We start from the raw sequence: 21276 nt of genomic DNA, 5'->3' as shown, positions 1-21276 counted from the left end.
ACTGTTTGCGATGCCTACCATGAAGGAGGTTATGAAAGTTTTGCACCGTCACGTCTGTTCACAGGACGATGAGGCAGCCTTGGATGGTTCAGTTTCATTGGAGCACCGCGTCATGTCATTTCTTGTGCGGAAACAGCAAGCAAAAATCACAGTTTTTTTTCTGCTAAACAAATGTTTCAGAGGGTAGTTAAGCATCCGTCACATTTTGTTTTTGCATGATCTATGCTAGTTTTTACTCGAAAACTGCATGCAACGAAAACCTGGATATAAAAAAAAAATTTGAATTTTTTCAATTTTGTTACATCCAGGTTTAACCGTACACCTATGGGCAGTGTTTGCAAGGATATGTGATAATGATGGGGTGGAAATGAATGTAACAGACTGTCTACTTGTGCAAACAAACAATCAGTACTTTTGTAGACCTTCATAGGACTCCAGGATGTCCACTCTGCGATTAGTGCTATAAATATGAGCCCTTGCGCCTCACAGAATGACTTGCTTTTTAAAGCAGGCCATTACAGCATCTAGGACAGCATCTAGCTGCTCACCAGTCAATGGTCTTTCCTGTCTGGAGCCACTGCTTCAGGAGGTACTCATAGTAGCTGTCAGCTCGAGCCCCCAAGGTCAATGTAGAATCAGCATTGAAGCGGCCAGTCTCCGCATTGATGAACATGGGCACTAGGCCTTCCTTTTTGGGCAACTGGTGCAACAGCTCTGACACGGCAAAGGCCTTCTTCTGCAAAAGAAATGTTACCATGGTGATATGTACTAAACTATCACGTACACATCCCACAGGTGTGTGCCTGGTGTGTCATAAATGCTTGTCTAGATGCTTACTGCAACAAATCAGGATCTTACACACCACAGGTCAAAATTCTGAAAAGCCCTGGAGCTAGCAATTGCAGTCAAGGGTAAAATGTAAACCCGTAAAAATACCGAACCTTGGCATAGTATGAAAGTCTGCGCACAAATAAACATTCTAGTGGTGTAAACTAGAGCAGGGACCATAAAAGTTATAACAAAATTCTTCTTACATGATGTCTATCAAGAATAATGCTACATTTCACTTAAAGAAAGGGCTCAAGCCTGAGTATGAACAGTAGGTTTTCTCTAAATAAGCCCCCCCCCCTTCTTAGAATCTTGGAACTATTCATGATAGTATGTTTGCACATAAACTTGTGCAAACTGTTATGCAATGTTATCAACTTGTGCAAATGTTATCTGCTAGGAGCAGCCTGCTTGTAAATGCACAAAACCTTCACTCATGGTTAAAAAATAGGTACATTTATTTACGCAATAAGTTTTCTTTTACAGAAAAAGACACAATTTCTAGGACTAGAAAAATGCCAACACTGTGCAAAGAAAAAAAAAAATCGCCCTATGCAAAGCTTTGTACCAAGTCAGCTGCCCTGCACAGCGGTAATCCTTTTCACAGCCACTATGGTGAAGAAGTTCAGGCTCAATTTGAGTACAACAGTGCCTGCTGAACTTGGAGGCTGCTGCCATCGCAGAGGCCATGTGCAGCAGATGCAGCTACGCACAGTGCAAAGATGAAATTATTTTTTCAGTTTTTGAGATCACAGTCACATATACAGTTTTCATTCATTTAACACAAAATTAGAAATTATGTATTATTGAGAATGTTCTCGCGATAATGAATCAGCCAACAGCGTTGGTGGGCCAACTGCTTTCGATCAGCTTTTGACGACGACACTGCGGAGGCGAGAGAAAGCATCTGTTCATTATTTTTGACACGAGATTGTAAATTCTCTGCTGCATGCAGTGCAATAATATTTGGCTCCCATGTTCCCAGGAGCCTGGCTAACAGGTTGGGAAAGTTTTTTTACAATGTTCAAAAAGTGTTTCAGGGCCCGTTCAGCTTTACCTGAAAGGCAAGCCTGCACAGCATTCTTTAATTCAAACAGGTTCTTGCAGAAAGTTACCGCATGTCAGACCCCAACATGCTGCAACTAATTGTGGCCCTGAAGACGGCCCATGCTGCCATAATAAAGAATATTTCATTGCAGAGGACTTTTTATTGTACAGAAAAGCTTTTTTGAGTTTTTGAAAGGAGCTGATAGTCTGTTTTGTCAAAGCCAGGTGCTAAGAAAAGATACATGATACATCAGCTAGAGTGCACACAGCATGGAGAAAACATGCAAGTACTGCATATGCCAGGCTGTACAACAAAACAATGTGGCATTTTAAATTTACATTCAGAAGTCAGATTTTTGTGCTAAGCAGTGAGCATAACAGGAGAGCCTTGTAAAAATTGGCTGTCCTGCATCTTGTTTGAATTACTAGCAGTCTTGTATTCCAACATACTGATTTTGCCAGGAGTTGTGCTGCACCATTGATGCTACAGTTGTATTTCCCCGATTGCCATCACTTTGTTTCTGCTCTGAGAAATGTGAAAGCAGAATAATTAAAGAATCTGTGTGACTTATTCTGTTCCTCTTGATTACATTCAATAGACAAGAACACTCTAAGTGCATCAATATGCAAAAATAGCAGCAGCAGCATGCAAGAAAAGGCCTCCGACTCTGCACCTTTACAAAAGAACCAAAGGTTCAGGTGTATCAAATACATCAACAAAACTGGCTCATGCAGCAGGCCTTTGAGCAGGATAGAGGACTTTACAAGTTTTGCACTTGAGTAAAATGAAAGTATTCATTTGAATATCACGCAGAACGCTCCATGTTGTATCACACAGCTATCTTTAGCTGACAGAACTTGTTCGCCGCCTGTTGTACCTGACTAAAGTAGCCATTCACTAAAGTTGAATGTGTATGCTTTAAGGTAGAACAAGGAAACACGCTTTCTGGAAGCTCTATTTCTGCTACTGGTTTGATTCTGTGAAAAAGTAAAAACAAGCAAATTTCAATACTTATTTCCTTATATAAATACACTGTCACAAATGGATGGAAACAAGTTTATTCAATGCATTACGATGATAAACATACATCAGAAATGTGGGCAGTGATTTCAACCAAGTTTGGTGGCCATCCAAATCGGTGATACATGCAAGAAACCTCAGATGATTAAAAAGTAGGGGTGTGCAAATATTAAAAAATTTGAAATACCAGTGAATATTATATTTTTCATATTTGTATTTGATTCGAAAACTAGATATTAGAAAATTTTTGAATATGTACGCAGCTGGATACGAATATTCAAAACAAACCGAATATACTGCTGGCTGTGTGGGAGCAAACACAGTTCTTAGCGCTTGTTTCTGTCTAATCTAAGAATATGTGTCTGATTTCGTGCTGGACATTGCAACAAATTTGTGCTGCTGGCGGAATTTCACCTATAAAAAGAGCTCAACCACTAGACACCCAAGATTTGCCAAAAAGCCAGCACCCCAGGAGCAAGGGGCATGGGTCTGCCAGCAAGGGTTCACTTAGAGTGCAATGAAAGTGGATGGGGGAAACTGCATAAAAGAACCCAACTGCAATAAGAATGCTATTTGTGGGAGTATAGGTCGCACGGGCCAAACCTCAGCCGCGATTCCTGTCTATGTGTCTGGCTTCACTCTGCAAATGTGCCAGCTCCCCACCGTATGCCCATGCCGAGTCTCCGTGCAGCATATCACATGCTGTAACAACATTTTAGGATAGAAAAATGGCCAATTCTCTACCATAATATGCGCCCTAGCTAGAGCGAAGACTTGCAGCACAGATCTCGCAGGCTATGGATGTTCCATGAACATGATTAACACGATTCCTGCATGCATCAAGGTATGCTAAAAGGTATTGTTCTGAACGACCATGGGTGCATTACACGTGCTTACTTGAATTTATCATCAAAACATTTCTTATTGCAATAGCAATTATATGGACACTCCAGGCGATTTCCACCGCTGCCGTCGGCATTGCCAGGACATTCCACATAAAGTCCAAGAGCAATAACATCGTCGCCTCACGCTTATGCTGTATCTGTGAGTGAAAGTGTGTGGGGGTGAACTGACAATGGTGGCTCCATTTCGTGCATGCAAAGGAAGGTATTGCACCATCTTCCATCGCATGCAAGGCAATATGGGGGGGGGGGGGCAAAAAGGGAGGGGAAGGCGTTCTACACCGGTGGAAACTGCGTATGACGTGGCCCTATCTTGAAACTGATCTGCGATGGGGACAGTGTGCACCAAATGCTGATAGCTTTGTGTGCACTGTGTTCTTGCCGCTTAGTTTGTGTTGATGCAAGAGGCAGCATGAAAGTCAATGTGCTTGCTGCTGATGCCATGCTTCCTCACGCCAGCATTTTGCGTGCGAGTGTACGCGGTCATCAAGTGAGATGTGTTCATGTTTGCTTGCCCACGTGTAACACCATGCTTGTTAATTTCATCAGTAAGCAAATGTTTACAAGGCTGATAAAGCTACTATCCTTACTTTGTGTAGCTGTATACTAATTTAGTACTGCAATCTATGCTTCGCCTTTCCAGTGAAACTACGGCCTTCTTATTTCATGCATTCAAAGGTGCTCTCTCCCTACTTCCTGCAGTATATGTAGTACAACTACTGTAACATGATATCGGTGGTTATGCTATATTCTTGCAACTGCACTACCTTGACAACAGTGAGTCAGTCAGGTGAAGAAAAACAGTAGGGGCTTATTGCACAAGCTGTGCTGCAAAAGTCCTGCTTGCAGTGGCATGAAACATACGAAAAGTAAAGACAATGTTCTTGCAGTTTATTTCTAAACAACGGTCATAGCAAACAGTACAACACTACACTGTTTTAGTTGGGTGTGAGTGCAACTTTTAGCTTGCTCATTTATTAGTTTTGCAGCGCCGCCCGCTATCTTGAGCTTATTGCTTGATAGAAAATTTGATGACTGACAGCTGGCACAGCGTCAAATGCCTCTGAGTTTATGGGCATTTGAAGCTGTAAATAAGGCACACGTTGGTGAGAAAAGACAACTAGTGGGAATTACCCAATTTTCCAAGTTAGCACGAGTCAAATACACAATCTTTTAGTATAACGTCTCACTAGTCTAATGTTTTTACCAATGACAGCATAATTTCGATGTTCCAACATGTTAACATAACGAAACTTGCTAATGAATGCAGCATATTTTTGTGTGTATAGCCTGCCACCGTGTATAACCTGCACCCCCAATTACAACAGCCCGGAAAGAAAAAAATATTTTCACGCATAATCTGTGGAAACAGCTGAATACAACAATGTTCACATTTTTGCAAAATCAGTCTCCACTAGCGGACTCATCCACGTCATATGTTTGGTCAGTAGCTCAGTACTCCATTCTTTGGCGATACTGTGAAAGCTGGAGTCACACGTCGGACATTCTCACGGCGAATCAGTCACATGATATGTGACATGATTCGTAGCGCATCGCAACTAGCACTAACATGACAGCGGATGACAGTGCGGATGGAGAAGCCCTCACATGGGCAATCGCGATGAAGCAAACGCGACCGAGCCGAAAATCCCACCAGCGGTTTGTCTCACTACCGTATTGCAAAGAGCTTTGTGCGAATCAAAGGAACGCCGTGAGAATGTATCAGCTTGCACGCATGAATTTGCCGGCACCACGTGCGCTATTCACTAACTACTAAATGCAACATGCCTACCTGTAACGGGGAGAAGAATTGGCGACCATCAACGAGGGGAGAAGGGAGCTTTAACATGCAGGAGTGGGGAGAGGGTGGGGTTACTTAGGAGATAACGAAACTCTGACTGGCTGAGAACCTTGCCTTGAGGTGTGGCTTCACGGCAGCACGACTGGCGTTGCTGTGAAAACACACTTCGAGGTGAACTTTGCATATAACCAGCACCTCCACTTTACTGATAATTTTCTTGAAATTTTGGCGCGTGTTATATGCGCAAAAATACAGCATATGCATTTAATTATTCAACATTCGAAGTTAACTTTTTCCATTCAATTTGTAACTGAACATTTTGATATTCATTACAGCCATACTAAAGAGCCCTATTGCAATCAGCTGAAGGACACAACTAATATGTCGGAAGAGCAACTTCCAGAAAGCTCATGGAAGTACTGATAGTGAAATCTCCATATAATGAACTTAAGGGAATGTGCAAATTGTTTATTATTCTGAAAAGTCCTTATAGTGAAAGCCCCAAAATGAAACATTCTGCCCATCAACCCATTAGTTTATCAAATGGCACCATACGAGCTATCAACGAAAACACAGCTGTTGCTATTTTCAACATATATTCTGCCATCATGCACCATTAAAGCACCTTATAGTAACAGTGGTGCACGCAAAAGAGATGCGGACGCCAAGAAAACCACCAGCAAAGAGGAAGCTCCATGTCGTTTCCAAAGCGCAACATATCTTATTGTTTGTTGTTCACATTCCTTGCCCCCATGGTCACCACAACTGTCTCACTCAAGGCAAACAACTGAAATATTCGAAAGTGTAACCGTGTGGCATCCCTGTGAACATGGAGGTTACATATCTCTGTGCACGTAGCTGGTACAGCCACAGAAAGAAGCATGAAAGAAAGAAGAGGCATGTGTAGAAAAAAAGGGCAATAAAAGAAAGAGACGTGTCTCCATTGCTAGGTGACACCTGTCTGGGCGGAGCATGCGCTAACAGAACCTGATGCGTCGTCGCTTCCGCAATAGAAAAAAAAAGTCCGCTCCTGCATTTTTCTCCTCTGGCGCTGTCTCAGGCTTCCCAAACCCATGCATGGCGGCGGCCGCTTTCTGTGCCTTGTCGCCTGCTAATCTACTGTTCCGGCTGCTACGAAGGATACATGGAAACCCAAGAATCCCCAGATTTCTTAATATTATTTCGTAGTACTGAGGCGTTGCTAACGTGACATGGAAAATGAATAACGATTGCTAGTCTGAAAAGTTTGGTATTCTGAAGTTTGTAGTACTGAATTATTTTTACATTGAAACTATAAGCAGTAAGCAGGGGATTTCCGAAAAGTCTGTTAATCTGACAAATTAATTAATGGGGTGTTTATAGTAACGAGGTTTCACTGCCTGGTGAGACTGTTCTATTGTAATGCATGAAGCTGTGATGTGACCAAAGAATAACTTCAAACTATCAATCAGCTTGAGTTTAAATTATCAAAATTTCATAGAATAAGGTATTAGTAGAACAACTATATCTGGTCCCCTTTGAATTACATATCTACAGGCTGAGTTACTTCCATTTTGGAGCAGGATGACAAAGCAAAGCGGACTGGCACAATTGTAACAGCACTTCCACTACTGCAGCTGCAAGTGGTCTGCAGTATGCAGCGTAAGAAAGTGCCACATACTTCAAACTGTGGGTCCCCTGAGGCACGACTCAGAGTACGAAACTCGAGCTGCAGTGTGGCCACCTCCGAGACACTGCTGTCTGGAGCCCAGACAGGGGCATGTGCCACTCCGGAGGCAAGGTTCACGTCAGAGTAAGGCACCCCTGATGCTGACCGGAACCCAGGTAGCAGGCGGCGCCCAAGCTCCAGCTGCAAGTCAGGAAACAATGAACAACATCAGAGAGACTATGCTACAGGCAGCTTTGCTACATATGTAGTATCCGGCTTCCTGTGGAACACAATATGTGTTTGGGAGGAGAAAAATGCAGATTAAGGACTTGAAAATATATAAGCTTGGAAGTGCAGAAAACCCAAGATGATCACTCAGCCCACAGGCCACATGTTTGAGCAAAGCCCTGTCAAAAATAACTAAATAAATAAAGAGTCCTATGTCAAAATGTACACATTAAAAGTAAAATCCAACCCCTCAAACCTGTCCAGAAAAGCCACTAGTTCACCACCACTAGTTCAACATCCAGTAGAGATTTTTGATTAGGGGGACGCAATCATTGGGCCCCGCTAGTGCTTGGGGCCATGGTACTGTATATGCGCAGTACCGTGGCCCTAAGCATTAGCGGACCTTAACACTTGCGTCCCCCTAATCTAAAACTCTCCATTAACTTTCAGTGAGCTGTAAGAGCAATGGAACTGTTTGCATAGTAGACTCCCTACGCATATTGTGTTAATGGTCAGTGCTACTTCAGGATTATCTTTTCACCTATGCAGCTCCTGTAGTCTGCAATACCATCTTCATGTGATGCATTAGTGCTGAAAATATCAAACAATACAAGCCATCTGCAATCAACTTGAAACATAAGCAAGAATGCCTCCTAATAAATGTCTGCCGACATTGTGGCTCACAAAAGCATGCTCTTAACTTTTTCATTACCGCTACAAATGCGCTCATTTTCAGTAGATTCATGTTTTAATATTTTATTTCAAGACGTAGTAGTCGCAATGGTACAACGGTACTGCGATACATAAAATTATAGCCTGATCACTGGAGTCTTGAATGGATGTATACCAGAAATAATTTCAGACAATTTTTTAGAACTCTTATGTTAAACTTCAAAGAAGCACCCCAGGAACACAAATGAAAGTAATGATTTACTGTTTTTAGTATAAGTACTGAGAGTAAAAAAGATATGAAATATACAAAATATGCAGCTGGTTCCTAGTTCCCAACTTTTTAAAGTCAGATCACGCAAAAAAAGATATTAAGAAGATTTGTTGGCCGTCAATACTAGCCATAGCGATGGCCATGCTCAACGAAAAAGCTGTAGCTCCACAAACGTGAAAGCAGGTAACTTGCTACTGTACAGGGCACACTTGATTTAGTCACTGAAGCAAGCACCTGGTTTGCTCTTACCTGCATTCTTGATGCTCACAAAGCAATGATTGTCAGGTCAGAGAGCGTGCGGAAGCCCTTCTCAGAGTTAATTATTGCGTTTTATCGGCTTTTCTTTGCAAGCAATGTGGCCTAGCGTGCATTCAACTGGCACTGGAGCCTCCACATGCTTCGTTTAGTTCCTGTACAGTGGTGTACAGTAATGTGGAGTGTTTCACAATATTGTACAGAAATCAATGAGGGTACTTGCACCGGTGGTGTTCAAAATGTAAGAGATTAAACAGAGAGTCAAGCTTCAGTCGAAGGTTGGTCCAAAATCGACTGCGTGCTCTTGTGCGAGTGGAAACCCCACACGACGACAAGGAATGCTCGTGATCATTTGTACATATGCTGTCAAAGCACTCGTGGATAAAAGCAACCCACAGTGGGAAAAATAAAGTTGCCTTTGACATTAGCCGATTGAACACAATTATCAGCATGCTTAACACATACTCATGAGCATCTACCATTGTTTGAGACATCATTAAAAGAGCCTATACGTCGGATCAAAAAACTGACAACCACAGAGAAGCGTCTGCGCCTTCAATGCTGCTGTCATTTAAAGATTATGTTGCCAAGTAGGCCAAAGTGCAAATTCTGCGTCTTTTTATTGAAGAAGTGCTAGAAGTACTGGAGGCTGGTTTCGGCAATACTACCTCCAGTTGAAATTTTATTTTTCCAGACACCCTAGTCTGTCAGAAACTAAAATCTGACAAATAGTTCAAATTCAGCCATCATTTCATACGGTGCATGACAATGCAAGTAAAAGAATTCCAAAAGAAACATTTACCAATTGGTAGAAAAATTGACAATCAAATTGATCGATTTCTATAGGTGCAGTAACAAAAGAGTTAAACTTGTAAACATAACTTGGATTTATCTGAAATCTAACTGAAAGCTCACAATCAACTCTAAACAAATCTGAAGAGTAGACCAACATGCCCATTATGCCCTTAAATTGTATTTTTACATACAAAATCCTGCAGGATATGAGAGGTAAGCAGTCGAGATTCCTTAACATGAGCCATAACGTCAGTACACAGGCCTATCCACAGCCTGCCCTCAATCAAAAATGGTGATGAAGTTTAGATATGAAGCCTCTGAAGTGATGCCCTGCAGCAGAAAGCCACATTTTTAGTTATAAACCACTGCAGCAGAACAAAACACATGTGCAGAATGATGTACTATCAGCTTCAAATGAAACGTGAACAGTGGAGTGCGTGGCCCATGCAGAAGTGAAAGTGCAGTGCGTGCCATCCAGTCATCACGATCAACAGGTGCGCACATCCTATTTGGCCACACGGCGCTCGTTTGGGAGTCAAATGGCCAAACGCGCTTGGCACGCCCACGCCGGCCAACGTCACGACTACCAGCGATACCGCGCTGTGCAAGTTGACCAATTGAAAGAATGAATGTGGTGCACAAGCATCAAAACACATGAGCGAATCTATCTCTAATGATGACGGTGCAAACTGCACAACGCGCACTGCTGTTCGCGCCGATAGCACTTATGGTTTCGCGAACTGTGAGACAATACTTGCCGCAAACTCCAATATTTTAACATATGTTCTTTTTTATCTTTATTTTCTCCCTTTCAAATGCAAGAACCAGAACAGAAGCGAAAGTATCTCTCTATAGGGGGATGGTGCTGTGCGGCCAAAGTGGATGTGCGCGCTTGTCAATGGTGATGACTGGACGGCATGCACTATAGCTTCACCTATGCTTGGGCCACGTGCTCCACTGTTCACATTTCACTTGACACTGATGGTACAGATATGATTAGGACTTTTCTAAATAACTGACTTGTTGTAGCACATATGAAGAAAACGAAGTTACTGGCTTTATATTCGTATACATGCAAGCTAAAAAAAATTCCTGGGCCATGGAACTTGTCTAAGCACTTTCGAAGTGAATGGAAAGTTGAGAATACATGATGTATTCTGCACATCTTTATCAGCCTCGACAAAGCCAAGCTATAAATTAACACAATAAGTTTGATAGAGACTGGAACCTGAATATTTCATAAAAACTTTAACCACTGTTCTTCTTTCACTATGCATCAAAACTTACCAGTTGCTTTCTGTGACTCTTCTGATGTGCAAGAAGCTCGGACAGAGTTGGAAAATTACTTGCACTATCCACACTTTTGCATGCAACAAGCTGGTAATATTTTCCACAAATGTTAGTCAGCAGATAGCATCTTATGCCTTGAAAGTAATAATCTTATTTAAAATTTTTTGAAGCTTCAGAAGTCACATACCGAAACATAGAAGTTTGTTATGTCTGAAGCTGTTGTCAAGCAGCCAGTATGAACAGCACCTCAAGCAAATACAGATATATTTACATAAGTGTAGAACATTTACTGTTTTGTGAAAAAGACTTTTGCAAAACTTATGAAACAGTGTTACCATTTTATGTAAACTGTAAATTTAAAAGTCTGTTCTAAAAATTTGGTGAGAAGTTTACAGAAATCAGGCAAAACAGTACTTTGTTGGGAAGTTACGCTGTTGTAAACTCTTATTTCCTTTATAAATTTTAATTATTTATGCCAATAGTACTTTCAAAAGAAACTGAGGGTAACAATAAAAATATGCTTGGAGATGTTCTTAGAATCTGACTTCCTTAGGCGAAAATTTCATTGCAATGAGATCATTTCTGTTTGTTTCGTACGTACTTACACTCGGAGAGACTCAGCTGAAGCTTTTCTTACAAAAGAAGTGTCACTGGATAAACATTCATTAAATGCAAGCTGTCTAAGCCTCTGTTTATGCTGCTAAGAGGGGAAAAGTGAAGGCGAAGTGAATGACACACACAGAACATGCTAGCAATCAGAAGAGCCAGACAGGGCCGAGCACCTCGGCACCTTTCTCTATTAAGACTTGACATTCCTAAACCATTACATATAGGTAGCCCTCCACATAAGGCCACCTGGCAAATAACAGCCGTTTTCTATTCCAATGTCTAGCAACACAATTAAATTACTAGCTTTCCTGGATTACACCACCTGCCCCCTATCTATGAGGAGAGTCCAAAAAATATATATAAACAGGGTTTTACTACAAACAATATATGGATCACTTAAATATTAGTTAACAAAATGCTGCCACCAGCAAATACTAAAGAAGTATGCCTGAGGTTATAATGCAGCATCACTTCTAGATACAAGCTGTCTCACCGCTTTGTCAAGGTACAGCTGCTCCTCAGTAAGGGTATGCATACTCAGCAGGCCACCCAGGACACGAATAGTAGTCTCAAACACATTCACATCTCTGTGTTGTGCCAGTTGCAGACTGTGTGCCACCCACTCCTGAGCAGCCGCCAACTCTGTGCAATATATGCAATAACCAAACTTTAAAGAAGAGCACACCTTACCACTTAGAACATTTCACAAATATTGAGCACCATCATAAGGTCTACTCTTGCAAATAACCAATGGTTACCTATAAGAGTGTAGCCATACTTGAAAAGGTGCAAGACCTTAGTCTCCTGACATCGCACTTAAAGAAAATATAAAGAGCTTCCCAGCATATATCTTGAAAAGGCAACTTTCACATATACTCCACACTTAGAGCTCTTGACATTGGATTTTAATGGGTCAGGTACACCAAAGATAATGCAGCCAATCACAACCAGACCATTTCAACTCAAGCTCAATACAATTCAGGCCTCACAATGTGACAGTACACAAGGGCTCATCAGTTAAAACAAGCATCAGCAGTGAGGACCGCTGCTTCTAGCAAAAATAAAGCAGGCGGCCCACCTTCATGAAGGCCCATGAGGTACATGGTGTCCATGCCATCAATAATGGTGAGACCCAGGCCAAACCAGGTGTGCCCTGTGCGGGAAAGAGGTCGCAGGTGGTCCTGGCCCCAGGCATACGCTTTATAGCCTTTCCACGCATGGCGAAATGCATCCACCACAGCCTCCCGGCGCTCACGTAGACCCTGCATGTTCGCAGCAGAGATGGGACCTACTCATCCAGGTGCAACACGCTATGTGTGTTGCACAAATCATAAAAATGGGAAATATAACACGCAGCATTTCGATGCTAACTATAAGTGAGGAGTTCCCAAACTGTGTTCCACAGAAACCAGGGGGTTTTAGGTTTAGTATTTTTGCCTTCCACACGGTCCAGAACCAATGCATGTGCATTGGTCTTGCAGCTTTGGACCCGACCTCGCCCCAACTCCCCCCTTTCCTCCACATTATTTTAAGGGGAATGGTAGCCGGACAGACGACTTTAACGCTTTTGGCGAATATCCACTAGCTCAATTTCCATTGGCAACAAACGAATTCAAAATTTGCTTAGCTATACAAATGTGTTTTTGCTTCTTTCATATGAAAATGTGAGCAAAAAGGTTGTGTAGTATGTCATTTACAAAAACAGAAATGAAACAAATTTGTTACTTTGGTAAAGGAACATTTAAAAAATAATGATTCCTTCTAGAGCAACAAAAGTGCTCTCAAGTCTTTTACAATACAGCGTTCTTATTGAACTACAAGAAATAAATTTCATAATTGCACTCCTCAAATACATTTTTTTTAATATTTTACACTCTAACTAGGCAGTTTTTGGACTGAGAAATTGGTAAAGTTTTAGGTGAAAAACAGTTTAGTTCAGTTTCTGCAAAGACCCCTAAAAAATTTTTGATTAAGATTTCAAAGATAAGCGTTCATTCGCTGTAGAAAAAGTTTTCCTTATACAAGTCAAAACAGCATTTTCAGAAATCTTGTTTGAAGTTTCAACTTTTCGGCCACCCTAGTACGCACCTGGGGTGTAGTCTGCAGCATCATCTGCATCAGATTTTTTTCGGAAACCTTTTCTGGCCCTTGCCTTGGTCTTCTTTCATTGTTTGCCTTACTGTTGCATTACTTTATTTAAAGTGAAAATTGCAACGTAAGCAATCTCTTTAGAAAGCCACGCCCACTTTCACGAGCGGGTGTGCATCAGAAGCATGATTTTTGACTCGCTTGTGGTGCAACTACAAGCGTGCCACTTGTTGGACATGTTCTCCATAAGATGAAGTATTTATTGCTCCTACTTTTGAAACAAAGGTGTTTTGGGTACCATACCCCTTTAAGTCTGATGGAGTAGTCGACATGCTGCTTCCTTTTTCAACCATAGTGCTTACAAGACAATCTCAGCCGTGGTAATATATATGCAGAAAAACAAGTATTCAAACTGGCCTGTACAAGGCTGTCAATTAAGTGCACTAACACAGAATTGGCTTGGTAGAAACACTAATCAGGGTCTCAAATTTAATGAACACAATGCTCAACATGCTCTATCAGCAAAGTTCTAAAACTTATACAACCTTAGCAGCTTACTGAGAGACAAAAAGTTATTTCATACTTATTTATGCAGAAATACCTCGTCAGAATTTTGGTTAGAGGATAACAAATCTATGTTCAATTGAATAACAATTAGAAAAGTTGAAGAAGCCACTAACATTAAATTTGAAAAGTATTCAGCAAGAATTGAGCAATAATTTCACTTGTTATTTGCGTATTGCTGTATGTTTAATGTTTGACAAGCCCATGTCAGCATGCATTCCTACTGAAAAGCCCTGTGTATGATGTCATGCCAACATGAAACACGTGTGAAAAAGAAGTGCCCTGCTTTTACATACAAACAGCAGAGTTGCATTGCACTTGTCTCACTGTCAAATGAAATACGAAGCAGACAGTTATGGCACAAGCAGAACACCTTTAAGAAGCTCATCTGTATACAACACTTTACAGCAGCATTGACTGCAGGCACACCTTATTTTCATAAATTTTGTTTGCCTCAAGCATTTGTGAATAAGTTGCTTTCACTAGGTAGGCAACCAAAAAAACTGATCAGTACAATGCGGCCTACCACTCTTTCCCCTAGATAGTATGCCTTGCTAATGCGCGATTCACAAGGAGCCAAGAATGTGGCAAGGAGCCATGACCATGCTGAAAGGCAAGGGAGCCAGCATCTGCATAAACTTGCCACAATATAGAAGTGGGCTTGATGTAATGCCACCGTCAAACTTGACCTAAACGCGCGAGCACGCGGCACACATGACTATCGGTTCCATAAAGCAGCACCACTTGGAATAGAGACAAGAGTGGAAACATCACATAGGCAGCTCACTCCCACGTTCGGGTTAAGTGTGACAGTGGCAGTACATCCCTTTTATCAGTCAAGCTTGAGTGCTATTTTGATTTTGGTGGTGCAATTACTTGGAGCATTTATCCCAACCAAGCAACCTATGCAATAACACCCAGTGCTCCTCATGCTGCATACTGCAGCAAATACACACACAGGCTGTGTCCGTTCTCAATGAACTACATGGACTGCACTTCTCACAAAATACACAAGATGCGCAGTGTAAATTAACTAGCATACTCCAGCACAAGGGTACAAAAAGTGGATACAAGGGTACAACAAAAGCGGCCCTTGGAAGAAAACTGAACAAAAGACCCCAGCTACAATGAGCGGGTCATGCAAACATGTAATGCCTGCTGGTTGCAAAGGGCAGTCAAGTAGGCCTTACTTCCATGCAATTTGCATATTCCTGATGTTACCACTGCCTGCTAGTACACCAGTCAGAGTAAAAATGCAGAAATTAGTTGTTCATTGCTTGTTTCTGACTAAAACTGGAGCTAGCCTCATTTTTTGCATTGTGCCAGCTTCTCAAAAGGCAAGATTACTCTTCAGTAAACCTTTCAAGAAACGATTATGCACATATATTCTGACACTGACATAGATGTGTTATCTAAACACAACACATATTGAAGGAACAACATCAGTTCAGAACAAGAAAACATGGGAGTTGGCAATTTCCTCATGCGCCATAGCTTAACTTTCTGTTTCCCTTGAATATAGCATGTCCTTCCTAAGAATCCATGAGAAGCAAACTAAATGTTTCCAAGATGTCATAAAGCTGATGGTACCAAATATACTACATAATTACAAGCACTATTGCAAGCTACACAGTATGTGGCAGAAGAATTGAAAGTTGGGAGAGTCAGTACTGGTTCATATTCCGAGTTTCGCGAGAAATGCATGGACAAGAAAGGAAGGTGATGTGGAGACATATATGATATCAAAGGTGATGTCAAGATAATCCAAACTGACTTTAGGTACAGGATGTGTGCAACCTAGAGAAAGTGCAATAGTGACTACAGCAGCTGCACGACGAAAAATCTACTACAGAAGTATAGAAGCTGTAAGCTATTACTGTAAGTTAAACAAATGATTCCTGCATATCTCTGTTTAAGCATCACCTTAATTAAATTTTGCTGTTATTCTGATTACGATGCAAATTTAATTTAATAACATAGTAAACAATTAAATGTAAGTGCTGCCATCATCATTATCAGCCTATTTTATATCCACTGCAGGACGAAGGCCTCTCCCTGCGATCTCCAATTACCCCTGTCCTGCACCAACCGATTCCAACTTGCACCTGCAAATTTCCTAATTGCATCACCCCACCTAGTTTACTGCCGTCCTCGTCTGCGCTTCCCTTCTCTTGGCACCCATGCTGTAACTCTAATGGTCCACCGGTTATCTAACCTATGCATTATATGGCCTGCCCAGCTCCATTTTTTTCACTTAACGGGAATTAGAATATTGGCTATTCTTGTATGCTTTCTGATCCATGCAGCTTTCTTTCTGTCTCTTAATGTTACGCCTAACATTCTTCATTCCATTGCTCTTTGTGCGGTCCTTACTTGTTCCCGAGCTTCTTTGTCAACCTCCAAGTTTCTGCCCCACATGTTAGCAGCGATAAAATGCATTGATTGTACACCTTCCTTTTCAATGATAATGGTAAGCTTCCAGTCAGGTGCAGACAATGTCTGCCATATGCGCTCCAACCCATTTTTATTCTTCTGTGAATTTCCTTCTCATGATCAGGATCCCCTGTGAGCAACTGACATGGATAAACCTACTCCTTCAAAGTCTCTAGAGGGTGACTGGCGGTCCTGAAATCTTGTTCCCTTGCCCGGCTATTGATTCTTATCTGTGTCTTCTGCATATTCAGCTTCAACCCCACTCTTACACTCTCTCTGTTAAGGTCCTCAATCATTTGTTGCAACTCGTCTGCAGTGTTGCTGAACAGGACAATGTCATATGCAAATCGGAGGTTGCCGAGATATTCGCCATTGATCCTCACTCCTACAACCTTCCCAGTTTAATAGTTTGAATACTTCTTCCAAGCATGCAGTGAATAGCATTGGCGAGATTGTGTCTCCTTGTCTGACCCCTTTCTTTACAGGTATTTTCCTACTTTTCTTGTGGAGGATTAGGGTAGCTGTGGAATCTCTGTATATTTTCCAAGATATTTAAGCAAGTCTCCTGTACTCCTTGACTATGTAATGCCTTTATGACTGCTGGTATCTCTACTGAATCAAATGCCTTTTCGTAATCTATGAAACCCATGTAGAGAGGCTGATTGTACTCTGCAGATTTTTCGATTACCTGATTGATTACATGGATGTGATCCATTGCAAAGTATCCCTTCCTGAAGCCAGCCTGTTACCTTGGTTGGCTGAAGTGTAGTGAAAACTGTTATTCTATTGGAAATAATCTTTAATATTTTATACAATACTGGAAGTAAGCTAACGGGCCTACAATTTTTCAATTCTTTAACGTCTCCCTTTTTGTGGATTAGTATAATGTTGGCATTCTTCCAGTTCTCTGGGACCCCTGAAGTTGTTCGACAGTTCGTATAAAGGGCCACAGGCTTTTCAAGCATGATAGCTCCTTCATCTTTGATTAAATCAACTGTTATTCTATCTTCTATTGCTGCTTTCCTTTATTTCATGTCTTGCAAGGTCCTTCTAACTTCATCGTTAGTTATAGAAGGAGCCTGTGTAACCTGTTCATTACTACTTCGCATGGAGGTATCGTGGCTGCTCTGGGTACTGTACAGGTCAGTATATAATTCTTCTGCTGCTTTTACTATACCGTCGAGATTGCTGATCACATTACCCTGCTCATCTTTCAGTGCGTACATCTTGGTTTGTCCTGTGCCAAGTTTCTTTCTCACTGATTTCAGGCTGCGTCCATTTTTTACAGCTTCTTCAGCCTTTCTCACGTTATAGTTTCGAATATCACTTATTTTCGCCTTGTTGATCAGTTTTGACAGTTCCGTGAATTTTATGTTATCTCTTGAGTTGGACATTTTCTTTCGTTGTCGTGTCTTTATTAGGTCCTTTGCTACTTGGGAGAGCTTGCCTACTGGTTGCCTTGGTGCCCTGCCTCCCACTTCAGTTGCTGCCTCTGAAGCCAGCCTAGTTACGGTTTCATTAATTATCTCTATGTCATCTTCATGTCTCTGTTCTAAGGCTGCATATTTATTTGCAAGTACCAGCCGGAATTTGTCTGCTTTATTACCCTGCTTATCTTTCAGTGCATATATCTTGGCGAGTCTTATGCCAAGTTTTCTTCTCAGTGATTTCACGCTGCATCCATTTTTTACTGCTTCCTCAGACTTTCTCACATTATAATTTCAAATATCCCTTACTTTCCCTTGGAGTACTGTGGAGCACTCCAAGAATAACTGCAAGAATTTGTACTGGATATTGTTACAATAAGATTAGACTATGCGTGTTCTTTGAAAGAAGCTAAAAGATTGGAACAAACTATGAACAATGCATTCTATTGTATACAATAATAAAGTATAAGATTGTCTAAGAAAATGCAACACACTACACCCACAAAAATACAACTGTAAAATGTGTGAATAGTGTCATTTCGTTAAAAGTTTACACAAATGAAAAAGGAGATGTTCTGCATATCAAGCAAAGTTTCTGCTGAAAGTTTTGGACCTCAGCAAAAAAGTTGAGAAAATGATTTTTATATTTAATTAAGCAAGTCATTGAGATTTTGGAAGCTCTGCTATTTTCACTCATTATTTTAAGAGTCACAATGAAGATCGTCTACTAAAATTTTTTTCCCCCAACATGTTCTCTTCACTTCCACAGTGGCCAAGCTATTCCAGGTTCTCTTCAGCAAATGAAGCTGCAAGCATGTGTACTTCACCCTTTGTTATAGCTTTAACATGCAGCACACCTGCTGTAACAGAACTGCTTAATGCTTATCTGTGATGAATAGTAGTTATGTGTTCCTGGCTTTGGCTGTGCCCCATAAGAACCTGGAGCATGTCATAAAATATTTGATGCGAGAATGTCAGCCATCTACCACGCTCTGCTGGAAGAGCCGTGAGGAGGCTGTTTCTGGTGTTGCCCCAAGGAAGCTGGGCCCAAGGGTGACCTTTATGTCTTCCGGAGGCTGAGAGGACGAGGGTAAGCTCTGCCGAGGTGTTGCCTCCTCAGGGGGCCGGCCTGTCTCTGCAACAGGAGCTGCTGGCACAGGAGCCTGGCCCATGCGTGATGCCACAAGTAGCAGCGCAGCCACAGCGAGCACCAGCAGCAGTGATCGTTGGAGTCTTGACAGCTGCTTCCATAACTGTACATGATTCCAGCACAGCAATGCTTAAAATGAGGAATAATGTCAGACTTGCATTACGTGCAACACAAGCACCTTTCACACCATAACTGAAAGAAAAAGTCTGCTTTCGCCATTGTAAAAATGGTTTCTCAGAAAAAATTCAATTACTAAGGTTGTTATGCACCTGCACTGGGAACACATAGCAGTACATGGTTAGTGCTTGCCACCTGTAATCTGCCTTTAAATAGGCCACGCCTAATATATATATATTTTTTTATGTGTGAGCAACTGTCATCATGCGTGACCAAAGAAGGACCACATTTACATCAGTAGCACACACACAAAAAAAGAAAGCATACAATGAGGAGTCAACAAGGGTCTGGATTACATAAGCTTAGTTACAAATAATTAATTCATATCAGCCAGAAGATTCAGGCTGCACACCACTTAATAGTATCTACCACTTGAAAAGCACACCCAGGCATGCACGCATGAAACATGCACACACACTCCTTCTCTCTCTTTCAAAAAAAAAAAAAAATGCACCTCCCACATGCAATAATTTTATGTGCTCATACAACCTTGAGGAATGTACATGTGCATAAAGCGACTGCACAAACAATATCAATCCCGAGTATTTGGTTGGTGCGTGCTCCATGTAACCCAACTCAGCCAACTCATTCCTTTGAATCATGCAAATGTAATGTGCATGGGAAGACAGGCAACACACAGACTAGCACCGAACATAATTAAATGTTCACTACTCAGTTTTACCACTACAGTTTTCTCAGTACCCATATGTGTTTACTGTTTGTTCCTTTTTCGAGCTGCAGCAACATAGCAAAAGCGTTATGGCCCTGGCCACACACATGTGTATGTGACCAATGCCAAAGTGTTTATGTGTATACACATGTGCATGACACATGCATCCTTGCCTTTCCCCCTTTTGGCTCTCTCAAGAACTAGCTATTCCCCTCTCTTATATTACAATTTCGTTGAAATACCTGCTTCTGGCCAGCAATAACCAACCCCATGAATGTCTGACAAAAACACAAAATGGACATCGGCATCTTAGATTATCTTTTGCAGCAGCCTGTCACAAGCTGTAGGCATATTTTAAACTTCAATTGCATAGTTTTAAGAAAGAAACTGCTTTTCTTACTGCCAAAGCGGTGCTTATATCGAGTTAAATTTTTACGTCTTGCTGCTGCCATTGTCTAAGTTATCTGCACTGCCGGCATCCACAAACTTATTTGAAACAACTCAAACATTGAAAAAAATGTTTACAATTTTTCAAGTTTTCCAAAGTAATCACTGCAGGTATGGATACTTTCAGTGATATGCTTTTGAATGAATTCTGGTGTTTTACATGCCAAAATCACGATTTGATTATGAGGCACACCATAGTGGGGGACTCCAGATTGTTTTCGACCATCAGGGGATTTTTCAGGTGCCCCCACAATGAGAGGGACCACGAGTGTTTTTGCATTTCACCCCCATTGAAATGCTGCCACCGCAGTCGATATCTGATCCCACGACTTCGTGCTAGCAGCAACACCATACCTGCTAAGCCACCACGGCGAGTAATGATAAGCTTTTCATGCCATTGCAAAACTAAGGACATTATAAACTGGCAGACAGTTGCATTAACTCCAGATGACAAGAAATGTTTGGCTGCCACTATGAAGCAGCAGCAGCTGAAAGAGCCCCCTACACAAGAGCATGCGTTATACCAAAATTTTACATACTCACTTTGTTTTGTGGCAATTAATAAATACTAGAAATGATAGCTGTCATTTATAGGTCGTGCTAAACTTAACAAGAGAGCTTCCAGTTTCTAGTGCCCATATGGGTTTTTAATTGGCACGCCCATCAATGGCCAACTTTAACTTACCTTCGATAAAGCACAATTCTTCAAAATTTGGAAGTGTGTAGGCTATGGCTGCTATCTTTTTTGGAAAAAAAGAAAGAAAAAAAAAGAAATCCTGGCACTGGGGGGAGTAAAAGGGGGATGGGTAAGGGGCAGGAGGAGTGTGTTTTTGCAATAAACACAAACAAAATGAAAACCAAATAAAGCGGTGATATGTTGAGTACAAACTTAGCATAAGTGAATTTTCTTGAAAGGCATTACAAAATTTGGCACACGTTTACAACTTTTAAGA

At 41.4% G+C, this 21276-nt stretch overlaps 1 protein-coding gene across 2 annotated transcripts in view; it reads right to left on the bottom strand.

The window, feature by feature from the left end:
- alpha-Man-Ib (alpha-Mannosidase class I b) overlaps positions 1-21276 on the bottom strand; it is a 55700-nt gene that overhangs the window by 28980 nt on the left and 5444 nt on the right. The window contains exons 2-6 of one of the 2 annotated variants that reach the window (XM_065426439.2): positions 18938-19132; positions 12446-12629; positions 11861-12009; positions 7260-7448; positions 549-736 (exon numbers count right to left, since the gene is read on the bottom strand). In XM_065426439.2, the coding sequence (XP_065282511.1) occupies positions 549-736; positions 7260-7448; positions 11861-12009; positions 12446-12629; positions 18938-19132 (905 nt within the window). Of the gene's footprint in view, positions 1-548; positions 737-7259; positions 7449-11860; positions 12010-12445; positions 12630-18865; positions 19133-21276 lie in introns of both variants that reach the window. The other variant, XM_065426438.2, reaches the window with a different exon arrangement.

Source organism: Dermacentor albipictus, chromosome 1, assembly GCF_038994185.2.
Source record: "Dermacentor albipictus isolate Rhodes 1998 colony chromosome 1, USDA_Dalb.pri_finalv2, whole genome shotgun sequence".
In the NCBI taxonomy this organism is placed as follows: Eukaryota; Metazoa; Arthropoda; class Arachnida; order Ixodida; family Ixodidae; genus Dermacentor; species Dermacentor albipictus.
Note: the sequence above shows the minus strand (reverse complement) of the source record. Positions and strands in the feature narration are given on the sequence as shown.